The sequence below is a fragment of the Protopterus annectens genome, chromosome 11.part0 (genome assembly GCF_019279795.1).
Source record: "Protopterus annectens isolate FY-2018-M chromosome 11.part0, PAN1.0, whole genome shotgun sequence".
NCBI classification, from domain to species: Eukaryota; Metazoa; Chordata; order Ceratodontiformes; family Protopteridae; genus Protopterus; species Protopterus annectens.
Window position 1 is genome coordinate 1,334,611,008 of NC_056745.1, and position 18,813 is coordinate 1,334,629,820.

At 39.4% G+C, this 18,813-nt stretch overlaps 1 protein-coding gene across 1 annotated transcript in view; it reads right to left on the reverse strand.

The window, feature by feature from the left end:
• Positions 1-18,813, reverse strand: part of MIOX (myo-inositol oxygenase) — a 197,777-nt gene that overhangs the window by 39,944 nt on the left and 139,020 nt on the right. The window contains exons 6-7 of the mRNA XM_044087313.1: positions 13,433-13,542; positions 1,948-2,015 (exon numbers count right to left, since the gene is read on the reverse strand). Coding sequence (XP_043943248.1) covers positions 1,948-2,015; positions 13,433-13,542 — 178 coding nt within the window. The remainder of the gene's footprint in view (positions 1-1,947; positions 2,016-13,432; positions 13,543-18,813) is intronic.

Here is an 18,813-nt window from a genome sequence, read left to right on the forward strand (position 1 = left end):
CATCAGGAGAGTGACCAGGTAATTGGTTAAGTGAGAATCAAGAGACTGACCAGGGATGGGTGCAGTAAGCATCAGGAGACTGACCAGTGGATGGGTGCAGTAAGCATCAGGAAACTGACCAGGGGATGGGTGCAGTGAGCATCACAAGACTGACCAGGGTATGGGTGCAGTGAGCATCAGGAGACTGAACAAGGAATGGGTGTCATGACCATCAGAAGACTTTTTTTCAATGTATCATTTGTTTCCTGAGTTATTCCCCGCAGGTTAGTAGCCTCTTTTCAGAGAAGACTCAAGGTGGTACTTATACTACTAGGGGAAATTTGGCCAGAGCATTTGGAAACTTCCCCTACTCTTTCAACAGGTGCTGTGAGATCTTTTACATCCACCCAAGCTACCATCAGCTCAAGCAGGTTTAACATCTCATCTGAAGGATGACACACTCAGGAGTGCAGCACACCCTAATTCTGCATTGCAATGTCAGCAATCAATTTACTTGGTGTGGGAATAAAACCCACATCCTTCTGTAATAAAGGCAGGTGTGCTACCTGCTGAGCCACTGACACTGCATTGCAGCTGACCAGGAGATGGGTGCAGTGAGCTTCAGGAGACTGACCAGTGAATGGGTGCATTGAACATCAGGAGACTGACCAGGTGATGAGTGCTAGAAGCATCAGGAGATTGTTTCAGCACACTTCAGGAGACTAAAAAGGGAATGGGTGCAGTGAGCATCAGGAGACTGATCAGGGACCAACTGCAGTGACCATCAGGAAACTGACCAAGGGATGGGGACAGGGAGTATTAGAGTACTGACCATGGGACAGATGCAGTAAACATCAGAATACTGACTGGGGACAGGTGCTGTGAATGTCCAAAGACTGAGCAGGGGACAGGGACAGTGGCCATCAAAAGACGGTCCAGGGGACAGGGACAGTGGTCATCAAAAGACTGACCAGGGGACAGTATGGTGACCATCAAAAAACTGACCAAGGGATTGGTGCAGAAACCATCAAGAGAATGACCAGGGGATGGTTATAATTATCATTAGAAGACTGACCAGGGGCTGGTTAGAATGACTATTAGGAGACTGACCAGGAGAGGGATGCAGTAGTAGCAGCAGTACTGTAAACATTGTGCAAGACTGTCAAGATGTTGTCAGAGCTGGGATAAAGGATGAGGCTGCCATTTTAGAGAACATCCCATTTCTCTGACACCTTATTCATAGTATTCAGGTTTATTGATCTTTGTCAATGTGCCAGCCTGAAAATGGAATATTATGTTGTGCGAACAGGATGTCTTCAGAATTTCTCTAGGTTCACATAAAATGGATAAGGGGAGGTATCAGCTTTACTTTCTCCCCAGATGCGCTATGACAGAATAAGTATAGTAAGTGGGAGTGGGGTTCACAAACACCGACATGGGGGTGCAAGAGGGGATGTGCACATGCAAAAAAAGTTAAATGTAATGTTTTCTGTATGTTTTTATTCTCATTGGATTTACTAGGGTTCAGAGCATTGAAGGCTTTATATGTTTATACCAGTAAGCAATATTTTGATACTTCAGATTTTTTGGTAGGCTCAATATTCTGTTTTGTTGTTTTCAGTCAGTTCAGAATAAATTATCAGTCCTTTGTGGATATTGGATAGTCCCTCAATTTATCAGTCAATCTATGCTTCCACCTTCACTTATAGTCATTATTTTGGTTTGTGACTGAAAGGACAAAATTGTGGTTGCAATTTGTGGAAGTAAGTTTGTTTTGCTGGGTTGCTAGGCTCACTTTCCACAGTAGAGTGAGGAGGCTGGCAGTATATGAGTGTCTTTGAGTGCAGTTGCTACTCTTGTGGAATTAGCTGAAGTAATTTGGGTACTTAGTAAACATGTCCCTTGAGGGGTCCTCTAGAAAATGTACTAAACATGACAAGTGTAGAAAGATGAATCAGTGGTACTTACCATCATGTCCCCATGACATGAGCAAGTTGTCTAGTCCACAGTTAGGTTCGTATATCCCATAGTGAGAGCTAAAGGAATAAACAGCTGAATATCAGTAAATAAACTAGGTGCAAGGCATATGGAGTTTACAAATATAAAGAAACAAGCGTTAAATGATAAAAAGTACTCAGTAACAGCACTGCAATGTTAAACAGTAGAGGTTCAATTGTGAAGTAAACAGGTATGGCGTCTCACTTATCATGAACTCAGACTTTATAAGCAAGTTTAAAACTCGGCATTGTGGCACTCTATATTAATTTTTATTTATTTATTTATTAACATATTGCTCCTGTCCTTCTGAATGTCCTCATAGAGGGTATTTTTGGTCCACGGCATCCAGTTCCCATCATCTCTAATGTTATGTGCAATCATGGGTCCGCGGTACATGACTGTGTCTGCTTGTGTCTTTGGAAGTTAATATATCTAAAATCATTGTATGATAGACATCTCATTGAATAATGTAAACACATATTATAACTTTACATACTAAAATCTACTAACTGCGTAACACTGTACATCTCGAAAATGCATTTTATTTCATGTTCGTTAGTCATCTGTTACCCTTGCCATTGTATTGCCATGTATATTGGTAAAGAGGGATAAAGCTCTGACTACATCCCAGGTGACCCAGACTGACTGACCAAGCTAGGCAAACCAAGGAATCTACTATACTGTTACCCACCATCCTGTATGCTGGTCCTGTATTTGTCAACCTGCAAGATACCCAAATGACCATGCTAGAAAAACACTACAATAAAATAGCTAAATTTGCAGCTATATGCCTTATAGATCTCAATGCATGATATTAAAACAAGCAAATTGGTTCGAATTGCCTCACTGTCTAATATTCACATAACTCGCACTCCATGTTCCTAAGTACCCTGGAGAATATTAGGGTCCAACCTACACTCTCTTACTTGGTGACTTCAACTACCCCTCCATTAACTGGGTAAACTACTCATGTACCAATACACTTGCCCAACGTTTCCTGGAGTTCATTAATTCCAATGCCCTGGACCAGCTCATTCTTAACCCTATTAGAGGTAGCAACATCCTTGACCTGGTCATTACTAACATGGGCGAACATTGCTCTACACCAATAGTCAGCTCCTCCTTGGTTAGATCCGACCACAAACTAATCACCTTGGAAATCCACATCCCTCCCACCCTCCCACCCCCAGCAAAGGTAACCACCATGAAAAACTTCTTCAAAGCTAACCTTAGGATCCTAAAAACAGAGGTGGCTAACTTCACGACACCCATGCAAATGGAGAATAGTTGAGTGGCTGCAGAATCATACACCGATGCACTGTATGAACATGCACACAATGTATGGATCTCGCCATACCCAACAGAACCAAGATACTCTCCTCCAAAAAAGGAAGCCAATCTGGTAGTCTTCTGCCATAAACAAACTCTACAACAGAAGGAGGAAACTGATGTGGAATAAGGTGAAGTCTCAAGACTGGAAAAACTCCCTTATCTGCTTCAACAAAAAGTTGATATCTCTCATCAAATCCTCTAAAGCTAGGTATGAAAGTAGAATTGCAGCAGATAGTAAAGACAACCACAAGGCCTTCTATAGTTATGTCAAGAATCTCCACAGAAATACTCAGATTTGCTCTGAGCTACTGCACAATGGTACCTCCTACACTGAACCAACAGATATTGCCAATGTACTGGCCAACAGATTCAGTGCCAACTTTACCCCCCCCCCAAAGGACCAATCACAATACCAGTAGATTGCCAGGCACCCAGTATTACTGCTGCACAGGTTAAAACAGCACTGTCCAAGGCCAAGAATACAGCTTCTATGGGACCTGACAGTATCCCTGGTTGTGTTCTATATGAACTACAGAGTGAACTGGCACCTCATCTGTGTGCTCTGTTCAATCACAGCCTCACCACAGGCTTTGTCCCTGCCAAATGGCGCACTTCTACAGTTATCCCTCTCCACAAAGGAGGAGTGACTTACAGACCCTGGGAACTATTGCCCCATTAGCCTGATGAGTCTGATATGCAAAGCTATGGAATGTATCATCATGGACCTAATAAACAAGGATATAGGGAATCTCCAAACTCTGGATCCTACACAGTTTGGTTTTGTAAAGGGTAGATCATGCCTGCTCAACTTGGTCGACTTCTTTGAGTCAGTTACCAGAGCTGTGGGTGAAGGAAAGGTGGTTCATACATCCTACCTTGATCTGGCTAAGGCTTTTGATACCATTCCCCACTCAGGAATATTAGAAAAACTCACAAAGCTTGGCATTAACCCCTTTATCACTAGGTGGGTTGCAAACTGGCTCACAGATAGAACCCACAGTGTGAAAGCTGCTGACTCCAAGTCAGACTGCCGATTAGTCAGGAGTGGACTCCCACAGGGTTCGGTCCTGGGTCCTCTCTTGTTTGGTATCTACTTCTCTGAAGTCCAGGCCAACACAAATGGACTCTGGCTGACAAAGTTTGCAGATGATTGAAAGCTGGGAGCTATTATTAACTCCCCAAGTGATGTTGACATCCTACAGAATGGCCTCACTGTGACCAACAAATGGTGTCAGAACCATGGCCTTAAGGTCAATGCCAAAAAATGTGTCCTCATCCCCTTTGGGAAAAACCCAGTTCTATGAATTACCACATTGATGGTAGTCTACTGAACACAGAAGACATTATAAGAGATCTGGGAACACAGGTTGACAGCAATCTCTCTTTTGATCATCACATTGCCACTGTGGTCAGAAAGTCCTTCTATGTGCCACATCTCATTACTAAGAGTTTTGCATCCAGGAAGAAAGCGGTCATTGTCTCCCTCTACTCTTCCCTCATTAGGCTAATCATCGAGTACAATGTACCATTTGGCATGTAACTCACTAGACACCTGCAACAACTGGATAGGCTGCAAAAGTACCTCACAAAGAGGATCCTAGGCCTTAAACACTTGTCCTATATGGACAGACTCAAAAAACTCCAACTATTCTCTGTCTCATATCACCTACTTAGAGGGGATCTCTGCTTGACTTACAAAGCCATATCTGACGTAGCTCTGTTAGAAATGCTACATCTAAAGAAATCCCAATCCCTCCACACCACATGCCCCAGAGACCTCAACCTCATTACCACAATTAGCAGAACATGCTGGAGGGACAGGTTCATAACCCAGAGACTGCCCATGCTATGGATCAGACTTCCCATACATGTCAAGCAGAGCACCTCGTTGACCCTCTCCAAGAGAAATCTTGATAAGTGGATGGGAAACAGAAAATTCACCCCGGGGATAACACCAGTGGCTCTACTCGACAGAGGCATTGGGAACTAAGATCTGGTGGCACTATGCCAGGGTAATCCTATGGCTAGGCTTGTAAAAGGCCCAGGGCCATTAGCCTAGTACACACCTATGAACCTATGAACTAAAAACTGATCACAGTCTTATTTTCCAACCTGAAAAATGTGTAGCACAAAATATATTATCCAACCTTTTACTCCCAATCTAGGATTCTTTGCTGACACATTCTTACTGTACCCAATTAAACAATAGTGCAGATGACTCTCTGCACACATCTCACATCTCTAAAGTTTTGAATTTCATTCCCCTCTCACTCAAACAAACTAACAACCTGAAATCCTTCAAGCTGCTATTGGAACAACATCTACAGGCTCATGCACCATGCCTGGCTAATCCCCCTAAACTATCCTTATCCACTCTATTCCATCCTGCTCTAAAACAAAGACTTAACCAGTAATCATCTATCTTATCCTGTGCTATTACTTCTACTTGGCCACATAGACTATACAACACTGTCCTCACTTTTACACTGTTATGAAAGTTCACTTTACTAACGCCTTACTATTGAAAAATATTATGGGTCTAAACTTTGTTTTCTAAACACTGTAACTCATACTGACTAACATGTTGAAAGACAGTTTCAACAAGGCAAGCTGAGAAACTCCTGAAACATCATGAGATAGGCACATAAAATGGGAAACAAGTTAACCTGAAACACACATTTTACAGAGTGTCCTGCTTGTACAGTACAAACCCTACTGCTCATCAGGTGGGTAATGAAATTTAGAAATATGTCACTGTGGAGCTGGTCAGCAGCATTATTTTCTTGGGGTGGTGATGGCTGTAAATGGGTACAGCAGATCTGTGGGGAGGGTTACTGATGCATTCTGTGGTCCATGCAGATTCTCTGCTTTGAAAAGTGATCCTGATGAAACCTGTAGGATATATAAATAAATAAAATTCTCCCTCACACTGTGCAAATATCCCACTGTTAGGCGTAAATACACAACTAACAAGGTGCTATTCACTAGAACTAAATAATAATACCATTTAGGGAATAAACATTCCAATCTACTTTTCCAACTTTGCAACACATTCCAAGAAGGATTACAGTGATGGATATACTTAGGGACAGCAGCTGGAACAGAAGAATAAACAGAAGAAAGAAATCCAGAAGGCAAGAATATATGTATAGGTTCATAGATTAGTACTAAGCTAACTGCCCTTGCAAGCCAATTTAAGCCTAGTCAATTATCCCTTGTGAGACTCAAACCCTGCACCTTGTGTTTGTAAGACAAGCACCTTAACCATTAGGCCACCTTGTGTTTGTAAGACAAACACCTTAACCATTAGGCCACCCTCCCAACTGTATATTATTGAGAATGCACTTCTGAGTTCAGCTGTAATGCTTGCCTTATTTTATGCTTCTTGAAATTCAAAAATGCTTTTCACTGATATGGTCAATGCTCCACACTCACACCTCCTGTCTTCTACAGCAGCATCCTTGTTTTTTTATAGCTCCGCTTAGCCACAAAGTAAAGAAAGCACATTTGCTACATTTCACTAAATTTGTTTTTGCAGGATTTGTGTCTGCTTGTAGTGCTTTATTATACTGAGTGTGCAAACTAAAATGACATAGTGAAGTTTCAATGAGTTACTAAAAAAATCACAGCAATAGTAAACTTTTCTTTCCTGTCCTGCTCCTCTGGCAATCAGTTTTCCCTCCAGTCTTCCCAATGACCCAATTGTTCCCTTTCAGACAAAAGTGGTGAAGGTCAGCTATCTGGGGGATGGAGCCATCATATTGCAGATGGACAGTGTCTCGCGTCCCTCTTTAACATAGAAGACAAGCAGGTGGGTTATTTTGCTTAGATGCTTTATTACATAAAACCACATCAGGATGGATAGCAGCAGCATAAAATATAAACAAACTGATTAACAGACAGATCTTACATACATACATGCTTACATCTCAACAGCTTACTACAAAGTGGCAGTCAGGCTTGCACGTACTCAGTATTTATACACTTCAGAAACCCTTAGATAGTGTCTTAAAGGTGCATTCACACACACATTGATCTACATCCTCCCTCTTAAAAAGATTACCCTTGGTAAAAACAATATTAGAGTTAGACATGCATTACTATAGACATTAGAAACAAAACCCAATGTTCATGTCCAAGTTGATGTGTATCTGTTACGTGGTCTGGAGATATGAATGGATCTTGTAACAGAACAATCTGAACTGAATTTAGCAACAGGGCAGTCTTCGGTGAACAACTTGTATCAGGAACTTCTGGATTCATCACAGGAATGGAAATATTTCTGGAATTTCCTTTGGAATTGGAACACCAGACAACTCACTCTGAGATAAACAGTCTTTCTCACAGACTATGTGCTGTGGTATAGGCTCAGACACCGGCATCAAATGTTTCTGATTCTGCCTAAACTTTGCTCCTTGTTATTCCACAATGTACGATCTTGGCTCTGGGCAAATACTCTTCACAACTCCAATCTGATCATAACCTTTGGACGTTTGCATCCTTACCACTTCTCCTTCTCATAATGGATTCAGCGGTTTGCATGTCTTATCATAGTAGGACTTCTGGGTTAAAGGCTTCTTCAACAGATAGTTTTTTCATTGACCTGTTGTTCTTGACACATTGAACCAAAAACTGACTACTGATTGGTAACGTGGTTCTGGTTTGTCTTGACAGAAGTCTCTGGAGAGATTAACAAAGACGTTTATCATGAGGAATATTTCTGAGATTCAAGAGATTCAGGAAAACATCACTATTGTCTCGTTTAGATTTCTCTAGTAACTGCTTTGCACTTTGAACTGCATGTTCTGCCAAACCATTTGACTGTGGATACTCAGGGCTACTTATGACATGAGTAAAGTCCCATTCTTCGGCAAATCATTTGAACTGTTGGCTTGTGAACTGTGTGCCTATGTCAGAAATAACTTTGTGCAGACTAGCATGGAATGCAAAATGATGCTTCATCTTAGTAATGACAGTACTAGATGCTAGTTTAAGAAGTAGTTCAATGTTGAACCAGTTGAAGTAAGAGTTTACTAACACCAAATTATGTTGACCATTTCACTCTAAAATGTCAGTGTGGCAACTGTCGACCAAGGTAGTTCAGGAATCTGGTTTAGCTGAAGTGGTTCCTTCTGTTGATGTGGCTTTGTACTATTACATTTGGAACAAGATAAACATGTTCTCTTAATGTCTTGTGACATAGAAGGCCAAAATACTAGTCCTCTCACCCTTGTTTTGGTAGAGTCAGTTCCTGGGTGACCACGATGCAAGATATTAATGTACTCTTCTTGTAAGGGCTATGGAACAATTACTTTTGGACCTTTCATAATGACACCATTGTCAGACAAAATCTCATCACCATATGGAAAATAAGGTAAAACTGGATCTGTGGCTGTGTGATCTCTTAGCTCATCAAGATGTGTGGAAGAAAAAATCCTCACTTCCATAACTTCAAAATCAAGTTTCTCATTCTCATGCTGTTCAGTGGTATTTCTGGGTGATCTGGATAATGTATCAGCAAGATAAAGAAGTTTGCCTTTCTTGTACACAAGAGTGAAATTATACTTCTGCAATCTCAACATCATGTGTTGCAATCTGTCTGGAGCTGAATGCAAAGGCTTTCTCAAGATAGTGACTAGAGGTTGGTGGTCTGTTTTGATCTGGATATATGTACCATAAACATAATCACGGAACTTGGAACATGCAAGCACAATTGCCAAAAGCTCTTTCTCTGTCTGAGCATACTGGATTTCAGTTTGGGTAAGAGTTCTCAATGCAAAGGCAACAGGTTGATCCTCTTGTAGAATGACTGCACTTAGCCCAAATTTTGAAGCATCACATGAAAGAGTAACTGGCTTGTGGACATCATAGTATCTAAGAGTTGGTGTACTAGCAGTTCTCTATTCAGTACATAAATGCTCTTTGGTGTTGCTCTAACCAAACCAGGATACATCTTTACATGTCATCTCTCTAAGTGGTGCTGAAAGTTAGCTCAAGTCTAGAATTAACTCACCTAGGTAGTTAACCATGCCAAGAAAACATTGCAGGGCTTGAACATTGTCTGGAGCTGGCATCAAAAGAATGGCTGTTTGCTTTGAAGGGTCTGGTCATAGGCCTAAACTAGTAAATAAATGACCAACATAAGTAACCTCTTGTAGCCCGAACTTGCATTTCTATGGATTAAGCTTAAGATTCACCTGACGGGCTCTTTCCAGAACTTTTCTGAGGTTTCTGTCATGCTCAGCTTCACGATGACCTCCTACTAGTATGTTGTCTACAATAATAGCACAAGGATACCCAGAAAAAAGTTGCTCCATTGCACATTGAAAGACTTCACTTGCAGAGTTTATCCCAAATGGCATTCTCAAAATTCTGTACCTGCCAAACGAAGTACTGAACATAGTGAGCAATTAGGATTTCTTGTCAATCTGAATTTGCCAAAATGAACTCTTTGCATCTAAGACAGAAAAAACAGCAGCATTTGGCATCAGAACTGTGACTTCTTCGACTGTGCACATTGGATGATGAGGTCTTTTAGTGCTTTGTTCAAATATCATGGATCAGAACATATTCTGATGTCATCTCAGCTTTTCTTATGAGCTACCACTATGGAAGATGTCCACTCAGTTGGTTCTGCAACTGTACACATCACACCTTGTCACACCATTTTATCTAGCTTGGCTTGACTTTGTCTTGCATGACTGCTGGAACTTTTCAGGCTTGCCTGATAACCAGACCGAAATCTGGATCTAACTTCATGGAGTACACAACTGGAAGCTTCTCTAATTTGTATTTGAAAAGATCAGCATAGGTAGAAAAAGTAGACTGGGCAAAATTAGAACAGTGGTCTTTCAAGCTAACATGGTGGACTTCCTTGTCAAATGAAAGCAGTCCCATTTTCAAACTGTCTCTGAGCCCCAATAATGACTGGACGTGCCTCTTGACCACATAAAATAACAAGCCATAGCTTTTCCCAGCAGAGTAATGTGAAAGCACTACTGAGCCTTCAGTCTGAATTTCTTCACCACCATAAGCAAGAAGCTTCACACACCTTGCCAAATTATGCCTTTCACCATTACACACTCCAGCAAATGTTTCTGCTGACATAACATTGCACTTGGAACCTGTGTCAACTTTGAGCTCTATGGGTTTGCCATTTATTTGAACAGTACAGAATACTTTATTCTTTGCCCTTAAATCTACCACATTAACTGTTTCATAAAGCACTGACACACCATCAACATAACAAGTAGGGTTGCAGCTTTCTAATTGATCAACTCGTTTCTTTAAATGTACCCTTTTAATAAAAAAATGTGGGCCTTGTGATTCACAAAACCTCTTACCTCTGATTCCATGTATTGTATTTGTAGCATTGCTGACCAAAAGCTAAGCATTCTTCCCTTTTAAATTCATGACTTCCACCACAATTATGATGGTTGGCAATGAAACTAGGTTGGGGCCCATGCTTTGAGTTTGCTGACTCACTCTTATGCTTCACTGAGACTGTGTGAACTCTGGAACTTGCTAGAAAGTTCTGGGGTTTACCAGTGAGTGCTGCATAGGCTACAGTTGCTGCCATGTGCTTGGGTCTGCTTCTTTTAACCATGTGCTGCATACTATTAACATGAGCTTTATCACTGTGCCTTCTAGAGCTATTCTCATTTGTAAGCATATTTGTGTGTTTTTTTGTAAGCTCATATATCTGACAAATCTCAATGGCCTTATTCAAAGTTAAATCACTGTTACAAAGCAAACTCTTTCTTACAGCATCATCTTTAATACCACACACGTCTGTCCTTTATCAACTCATCCCTTAAATCACCAAAATCTACATGTTTAACCTTATTCCTTAAGCCAGTTATTTATGCTGCAAAAGTTTCACCAGGCTTTTGATCCCTTCTATAAAATAAGTGCCTTTCCATTGTAACATTTGTCTTGGGGTTACACATTTCTCTAAATTTTCATTTTAAGCACTCAGAGTCCTCCCTTGACTCAGCCAGTACAATATGATGGTTTTCCCCTCTCCTGCTTAGATAGCAGGTGCATACACAAATGAACGCTCCCTTTCAATGGCTTCTGACTAAGCTAAATTAAACAGAATAAATGCCTTTGTACAGTCATCTTTATCAGAAAATGTAGCCTGTATAAAAATGTCATATTCTTGCTCAAGCACTCTCCAGTTTCCTACAATATTATTGTCAAACACAAGTGCTCTGGGTTTTCAAAATCTGTCTGCCATGCCCATAACGTATGCACAAACACACTGAAAATATGGCCCTTGTAATTATGTACGAACAAGCATACATAGCAGCTTGTAATAACATTCAAATGCACAATAAAACTCTTCGAAATACTGTACTTTGTGGAATATACTCTGAAATGGCTGTATTTTGGGAAATAAATTTACTGTAATAGTACACAAACATGCAAACATGTTATACACTTCTGATAACTCAGATATCTTTAATTAATATGAAAAATATGTGCTTAGTGAAAATGCGGTTATTTCTTCTTCTTTTATTTGTTTATGCAAATATCATTTAGAGAGTTCTGTATGCCTCGTTTCATATTTTGTGAATAAGAAATAGTTCTGAGCAAGTTTTAACATCTGAAATTCGTTTTTTCACCTGTTTTGCGAATTATGCATGCACTAGGGATGATTCACTGCTGTATATTCCTCCAATGACAACAGGATGCCTCTCAAACTCGAACTGAAGAATCTGGATTCCATTCTGACACCAGGTTGCTCGTCCCTCTTTAACATAGAAGACAAGCAGATGGGGTATTTTGTTTAGATGCTTTATTACATAAAAACACAAAAGGATGGATAGCAGCATCAGAAAATATAAATGAACTGATTAACAGACAGACCTTACAGACATACATGCTTACATCTCAACAGTGTACTACAAAATCACAGTCAGGCTCGCATGTGCTCAGTATTTATATACATGTGCAAGCCCTTGGATAGCTTCTTAACATACACATACACTGATCTACAGACAGGAACTTCTTTCTTAGGGCTCTAATACCCTGATATGCTAGTTCCAGTCTCTTTGTGTGAGCTTACAAGGGTCACTGTGAGGCAAATAGCTCCACCTCTGTGATGAAATGCTTATATGGTGGTTTCACACTCCTGGAGTGTACAATGGGAAATTATGAGGCTATGCCCACCTACATTGTGGCTGGTCTCCTCACTGTGGTCCCACACACATGCCAACCTGGTGTGCACAGCTGTGATCTCCAGTGTCATTACTAGCAACACAATAGTTGTGTATCACCTCAATGCGTCCCCTGTCTCTTACCCACCTGAAGAATGAGAACTGGTATAGTGTCTTCAGTCTTCCCCTTCCCTTCATGAACTCCTCCAGTGTCTGAATGCTACTTCAACCTTTATCTTGGTTGTAGTCAGTGCTGTATCCCTCTGCAGTACAGAACCAATCTCGCAGCAAAAGAAAATGTAAGAAAAACAGGCCTCTTATCAAAGAAGCACACTGGTTAATATATTTTTCAATTTAATAAATTCTTGTTGTAGAAGAATATAACTTGATGTCCTCTGTCCTCTGCTGCAACACCCTTGGGTCTCTTGGACTTCTGCACAGTATACCAAATGCACACACTTCCAACCACTGGAAACAAAACCACAACCACAGCCATTAGTATCCTAGGGGGTTAAACAACCTCTCTCCCAGTGGTAGCCACCTTTAAGTGTCATGTTAAAAACTGAAAGGATATCATCTGTAGTTTTTAAGCTAAATTTTACCCTGCATTATGATGCTGACTCTGCCACAGCTACTGCACTAGGTAACTGGAAGACTAAGAGTCTACATGTGTAAAGAGTGCAATACAGGAATACTGCTTAAAAAGTGCAGAGGTTTTACACACACACACACACACACACACACACACGCATGCACGCACGCACACACACACACACATACACACACACACACACACACACACACACACACACACACACATTAAATGTCAGGGTTGTGGTAATGAATGTCCTGTAGGCTCTGCCTTTATTACCAGAAACAATTTGCAAGTCAAAGTGGGACAACAATCATAGGCTTTCTTTTACCCCAAATAATAAATCACTTCTAAGAGGATACACACACACCTGTAAACAGGGTCAGTTTCATCAGGATTGTCTGTGAAGGTAGACTCTCGGAAGACAATTGATTTTTGAAATTTACAGCCCACAGGGAAAGTATCTCCCACAACACTCCACTGCAAAGCAAAGAAAAATTATTAAAATAATACAATAGAATCTATTATCCAGGGAAAGAATAACTTCTACAATTAAACAGTGATGAATAATGACATATTTAAAGCTCAGTAATTTGAGCCTTAAGACTTGCACAACCTCAGACATCATCATGTCTGAAACGCAATCTTTATATTTCAGCATTTCATTTTTTGGCCTGGCTCCCCACCAAGTTACATGCATGAGCAGTCCGTCCATGCAAGAATAATTATGAAGCAAGGAGAAATACCATTAAGGAAGACCGCCGAGGGAAGTCTCAAAGGATGAAGAGTGTTTTTATGACATAATCAGAAATGGCCAGTCTGTGTAGGAAGCAGTACTGCCACCCCGTTAGTAATGACACAATGTTGGGGTGAGATTGAAACATCTTGGCTACTCTTACTATCCAACAGAGAGAAGATTATCAGTATTGTGGACTTATATCCAACCCATTAAAGTTAGTACTCAGACCCAGCAACAAACAAGCCCCTGCATATACCCATCGGTAAGCTGTACCAGGGATAAATGCTGATAACTTTGATATGCTAGGATTGTAAGACGTGAGAAATCTGTGTTACTCACCTGTTCAAAAAGGAGTCTGCACTTTGGTACAAGGAAAAGGTCACATTGTCTTTCATATTGTATTGTTACTGAGCTGCTCCCTCCTCCTCCACCTAATAGAATGATTCCTGGATGGAATGGTGGATTAGGATCAGGAAGCTACAATTTTGTCTGCCTCCTTCCCCCTTCCTCAATAAGGCCTCTACTATGGGAATAAGCCAATCAGTTGGGAAGGTATCTTACATGACAAGAAAGTAGTCCTACATAGAGATAAGCAAATATTTTTTGAATCTTAAAAAGCAAAACTAGAATATATGAATGCACAGTTATGGCTTACAAGTTTTGACTCTAACTTTTCATGTTACACCAAGGACACATGAATGTATCCCTAGAAATACTTTAAGAACACGATTATCTTACACTAATGGACTTCATGAAAGGACATTCAAAAGAGCAACTGTGTAAATAATGAAAAACTGATCTCCAACATGAGATGGGAGCTACAGCTTCAGAAATAGATCATGTGACTGTAAAAGGGAACCCAGGACTGAAATATTGACTTCAGAATTATGTAACCATGAAGGAAATAAGGACTCCCTTCTCCTTGACAGAAAAATATAATTTGTGTAGTATTGATCCTCAGTATTCCTTCCATGTTCCCACAATGTTTGCAGAAATAAATAAGCACTGCAACTGGCTGTAGCTGCATTTGTGTTTTTGTGAAGGTGAATTACACTGGACCCAGCATACAAGAGGATAACAGAGGCCGCATTAATGTGATCATTTTCATATGTTTATTATTTATTTGTGTGCATTTGTTGGCACTTGTGAAGAGCACAAACCAATATGCATACCTCCAGATGCCATCACATTCACAAATTAGACTTAATTGCCCACCTCATCTTACATCTGAGGAAGTTACTAGAAATAGCTAGTAATATGGAAACTCTCTGAGAAGGATGAGATATATCAGAGAGAAGGCTGGGGAGACAAGGTTTTGGATTCTCCGTCGTTATGTTGTCCTATGACAACAGGCCAGATATGTTTGCCTATCTGTGTACTGATGGGTAGCTGGAAGGAAACATTGAAATTATAGCAGTGAGTTAAAATCATTGGTACATTTTAAGAATTACTGCTAAGGAGGGGATTTATGGGAAAGAAATGCAGACCAGATATACCATTTTATGTATCAAGGGTTAGTACTGGCAGCCGTAGGTAACTGAAGAGCTAGTGACACAGAAGAACGTGTGATTTAAAAGTATTCATGAATAAGACACATCCAGATGATATAATTATGAACAAGGAAAAATGTTTTTGCTTTTCTGTGTTGGGAATATGAATATGATATAATGTATGGGAAATAATACTGTTTTTCAATACACAGTTAAAGATTTATAGAAGTAGTTTTGCATGACCAGCCTGCTACATAAAATTGTTTTTGCAGGATTGTAGCAATGAATTTATCCAGACAGAGATGACAAGATGACATTGTGTCTTAATGTTATTAAAGTGACATGAATGGCATTTTATGTTAATTTGATTAAGCAAATCTGGAATCTTCCTTGACCATTGTGTATATGTTACGTATGTAACAAGATTAATAAAGATTTAAAAAAAGAAATAAATAATTATTGCATGACTTGTACATTTTCTGAATGGTTAATTTAGTGTGTGTGTGTGTGTGTGCACATACATGAACATGTGAGTCTAGAAATTATATATACAATAATGCTTTTTTATTATTATTCCATTTTTATGTAGTTACTTTTTTATATGGGTTTTATTGCTTTTTCAAATATTTTAAGATCTGAAAAGAATACATTATCAAGCTTTAGATGTCTTAGTTACATAAAAGCTTGGAACATAAGAGTAAAAAGTACATAAAACTGTTGTGTTTTATCTATCATGCTCATTAGACCATAGTCATCTATTAGCATGTTCATCTACATTGTGTGTTGCTGAGGAACTGACTAGGCAGTTGTTGACAGCTATCAGTTAGCTGGTTGCTGAAAAGACATGGAAAAATACTATGTAGGTCCAGTGTTTTTCACAAACACCTTCATTGCTGTGGTGGTTGTAGGCAGGAAACATTCCAGTGAACAAGACTCTTGATGGTTTGATACAATTTTTTGTGTAGTTTGACTACAATTCCCTCACAAACAGGGTGACACTAAGACAAAAGGCCCACTGGATGGGCACATAGTACTGAAGGAAGCAGGAGCTGGCTGGCCTTGTACCCAGTATAACACCTAACTCATGACTACTGACGATGATGATGGTGTAGGGAGAAAGATAGAACTGGAAAATGAATATAATCAGGAAGGAGACAAGTGCACACTGATAGTGCTGTAAAGTCAAAGTAAACTTTATTGTCATACAGATCAACAAAGAGGAAAAAGTGCATTATCATTGCACAAAATTTCAATTCTCAAGCATGTATCATAAGAATGACAGTTTACAGAGGAAGATAGATTAATAATAACTTAAATACTAAAAATAAAAATAAGATACTAAAAATAAATAAAGTAAAAATTGAAAGTTATTTTTACAGCAGAACCAAAAACAAATACTATAACAACAACAGGAACAGACTCAGTAGAAATATAAGGATACATAAAAAACAGTACTATAAATAAATAAAGAGGCACACATGTAACCCAAAAGCGCTTACTGTTTTTGGATTTTACTCAATGCTTTTATCTTTGTATTTGCTGCCTTGTTTTAGTGATGAATAAATACTTTTCCATACTGGTGGTAACTGCTTTTTATGGACTTGTGTTGATACATAAAAAACAGTACTATAAATAAATAAAGAGGCACACATGTAAAAACGTACCCACCACCAATATAAGCCATAAACTTACAGTTTACAGTTGTCATAGTGCTTATAGAGATGTATAAAGTGAGCTATGCAGAGAGTTATATAAATAACAATGGTATATTGCACATAAATAATGTTTTAGTTGTAGTGTGAGGTTTAGATTAAAATATCTGCACCAGTAAAACAGCATCAGTATGAAGATGCCACCATAGTTGAGTCACATCAAATCATTCACGATTACTATCAAATGCTGTAGTCAGTCAGTTCTCATGAAAAGTTCTCTGTAACACACTTTTGGTTAAGGTAGGGAGGGACGATGTGAAGGTGTTGCTAAGTCCAGTTTGCGGAATTTACAAAATTCATCCCTCAAAACCTTAAAGCACAAAATCAGGAAAACAGTCAGCCCCTGAGCTGATGCAGCAGCAAGGCTACAAGGATTGCCTTTAAGGGACAGGGAGAGAAAAATATTCTGTTTATAATTGGAACTAAGAAAAGAGCTGAAGAAGACCAAATAACAAGAAGGCATAAACTTTAGCAAGCATTAAAAATATAATAAGATTGGGAAAATGCATGCAGGCAGTGGAGAAGAGAGGCATAAACAGCACAAAGATTGAGGATCGTATTGGCGAAGAAGGCAGGCCTTGATTAACAGGGAATGGTCTTAGAATAGAAAAAATTAGTAAACGGATTACTACAGAGTACATAGGGATATGTGGAAAGGGATGCAACAACAGGAGGTATAATACAGTAAACTCTCAGTTAACTGGAACTCAAGTAACCGGCAAAAAAAAAATATCAAAGAAATGCAGTACAATTTACATGTGTTGCACTTTCTGTTTCCCCCCCGCAGAAACATACCTTACTTTTTTTTTAGAGTTTTAAAAAGGAAGATAGGAATAAATTCCCTCCCTCCTTCCCCAACCTGAGAACAAGCCAAATCAAACAAATGGTATAGGGTACAGTATTAGTCAGGCCTATTTTTTTACAGTAACTCTCAAGCAACCAAAAACTACAGTTATCTGGCATCTACTAATCCCCATGGGTGCCGGTTAACTGAGAGTTTACTGTACAGCAGCAAGAACAACAGAACAAACTGACAGTAAGGTCACAGCACGAAGCAGAGCTGAAAGAACAGCAGACTTGAAAGCTGCAAAAATCAGAAATAAACTCACATACAGAACAACAATCAAAATAAAAATAAACAAAAAGGAGAAGTGTCATGAGGAAGAAAATGTCTAACTGGGAACATATTAAATGAATGAGCAGCTGTAAGAGTAAGATACAGTATTTGGGAAAAGGAGATTTTAATAGAGGTACAGTAATGATGTGACCAAGACAACCAGCTTTGAAATATTCATTCAGCCTGACCTGATCAGGAAACACCAAAAAAGGAAACATCGGGAACAGTAAACCACACCCACGGAGATATGCAGAATATGCAGGAAATGAAAACATATGTAGCAGGTAGTGAACAAGCCAATACAGAGAAACAAAGACATCATGAGGAGATACCTGAATAAACAGAAACTTTATGACTGCAGCAATAAACTGAGAGACTAATAATCATTGTTAGTTAAGCTAGAGATGACAGCCTTCACTTTCCCAGCATGCAGAAGTTATTATCTAATGATTAGAAAAAGGCAAATGTTTTTGAAAACCTGTTTTAATTCCTTTATAAATAACGAGCTGCTGCTGCTAACTGCTCCTACATGCAATACCTTATTATTTTCCATTAAACCCATCTTTTCTACACTTTTCACAATTTTAACAAGAATATTGAACTCTTATTAATAACTGTCAGCCTTTCCAAATCCTTGCTTAGACCTTTCCACCAATCCTTTAATGATGCACCTATCATTATTATCAAAGAGGC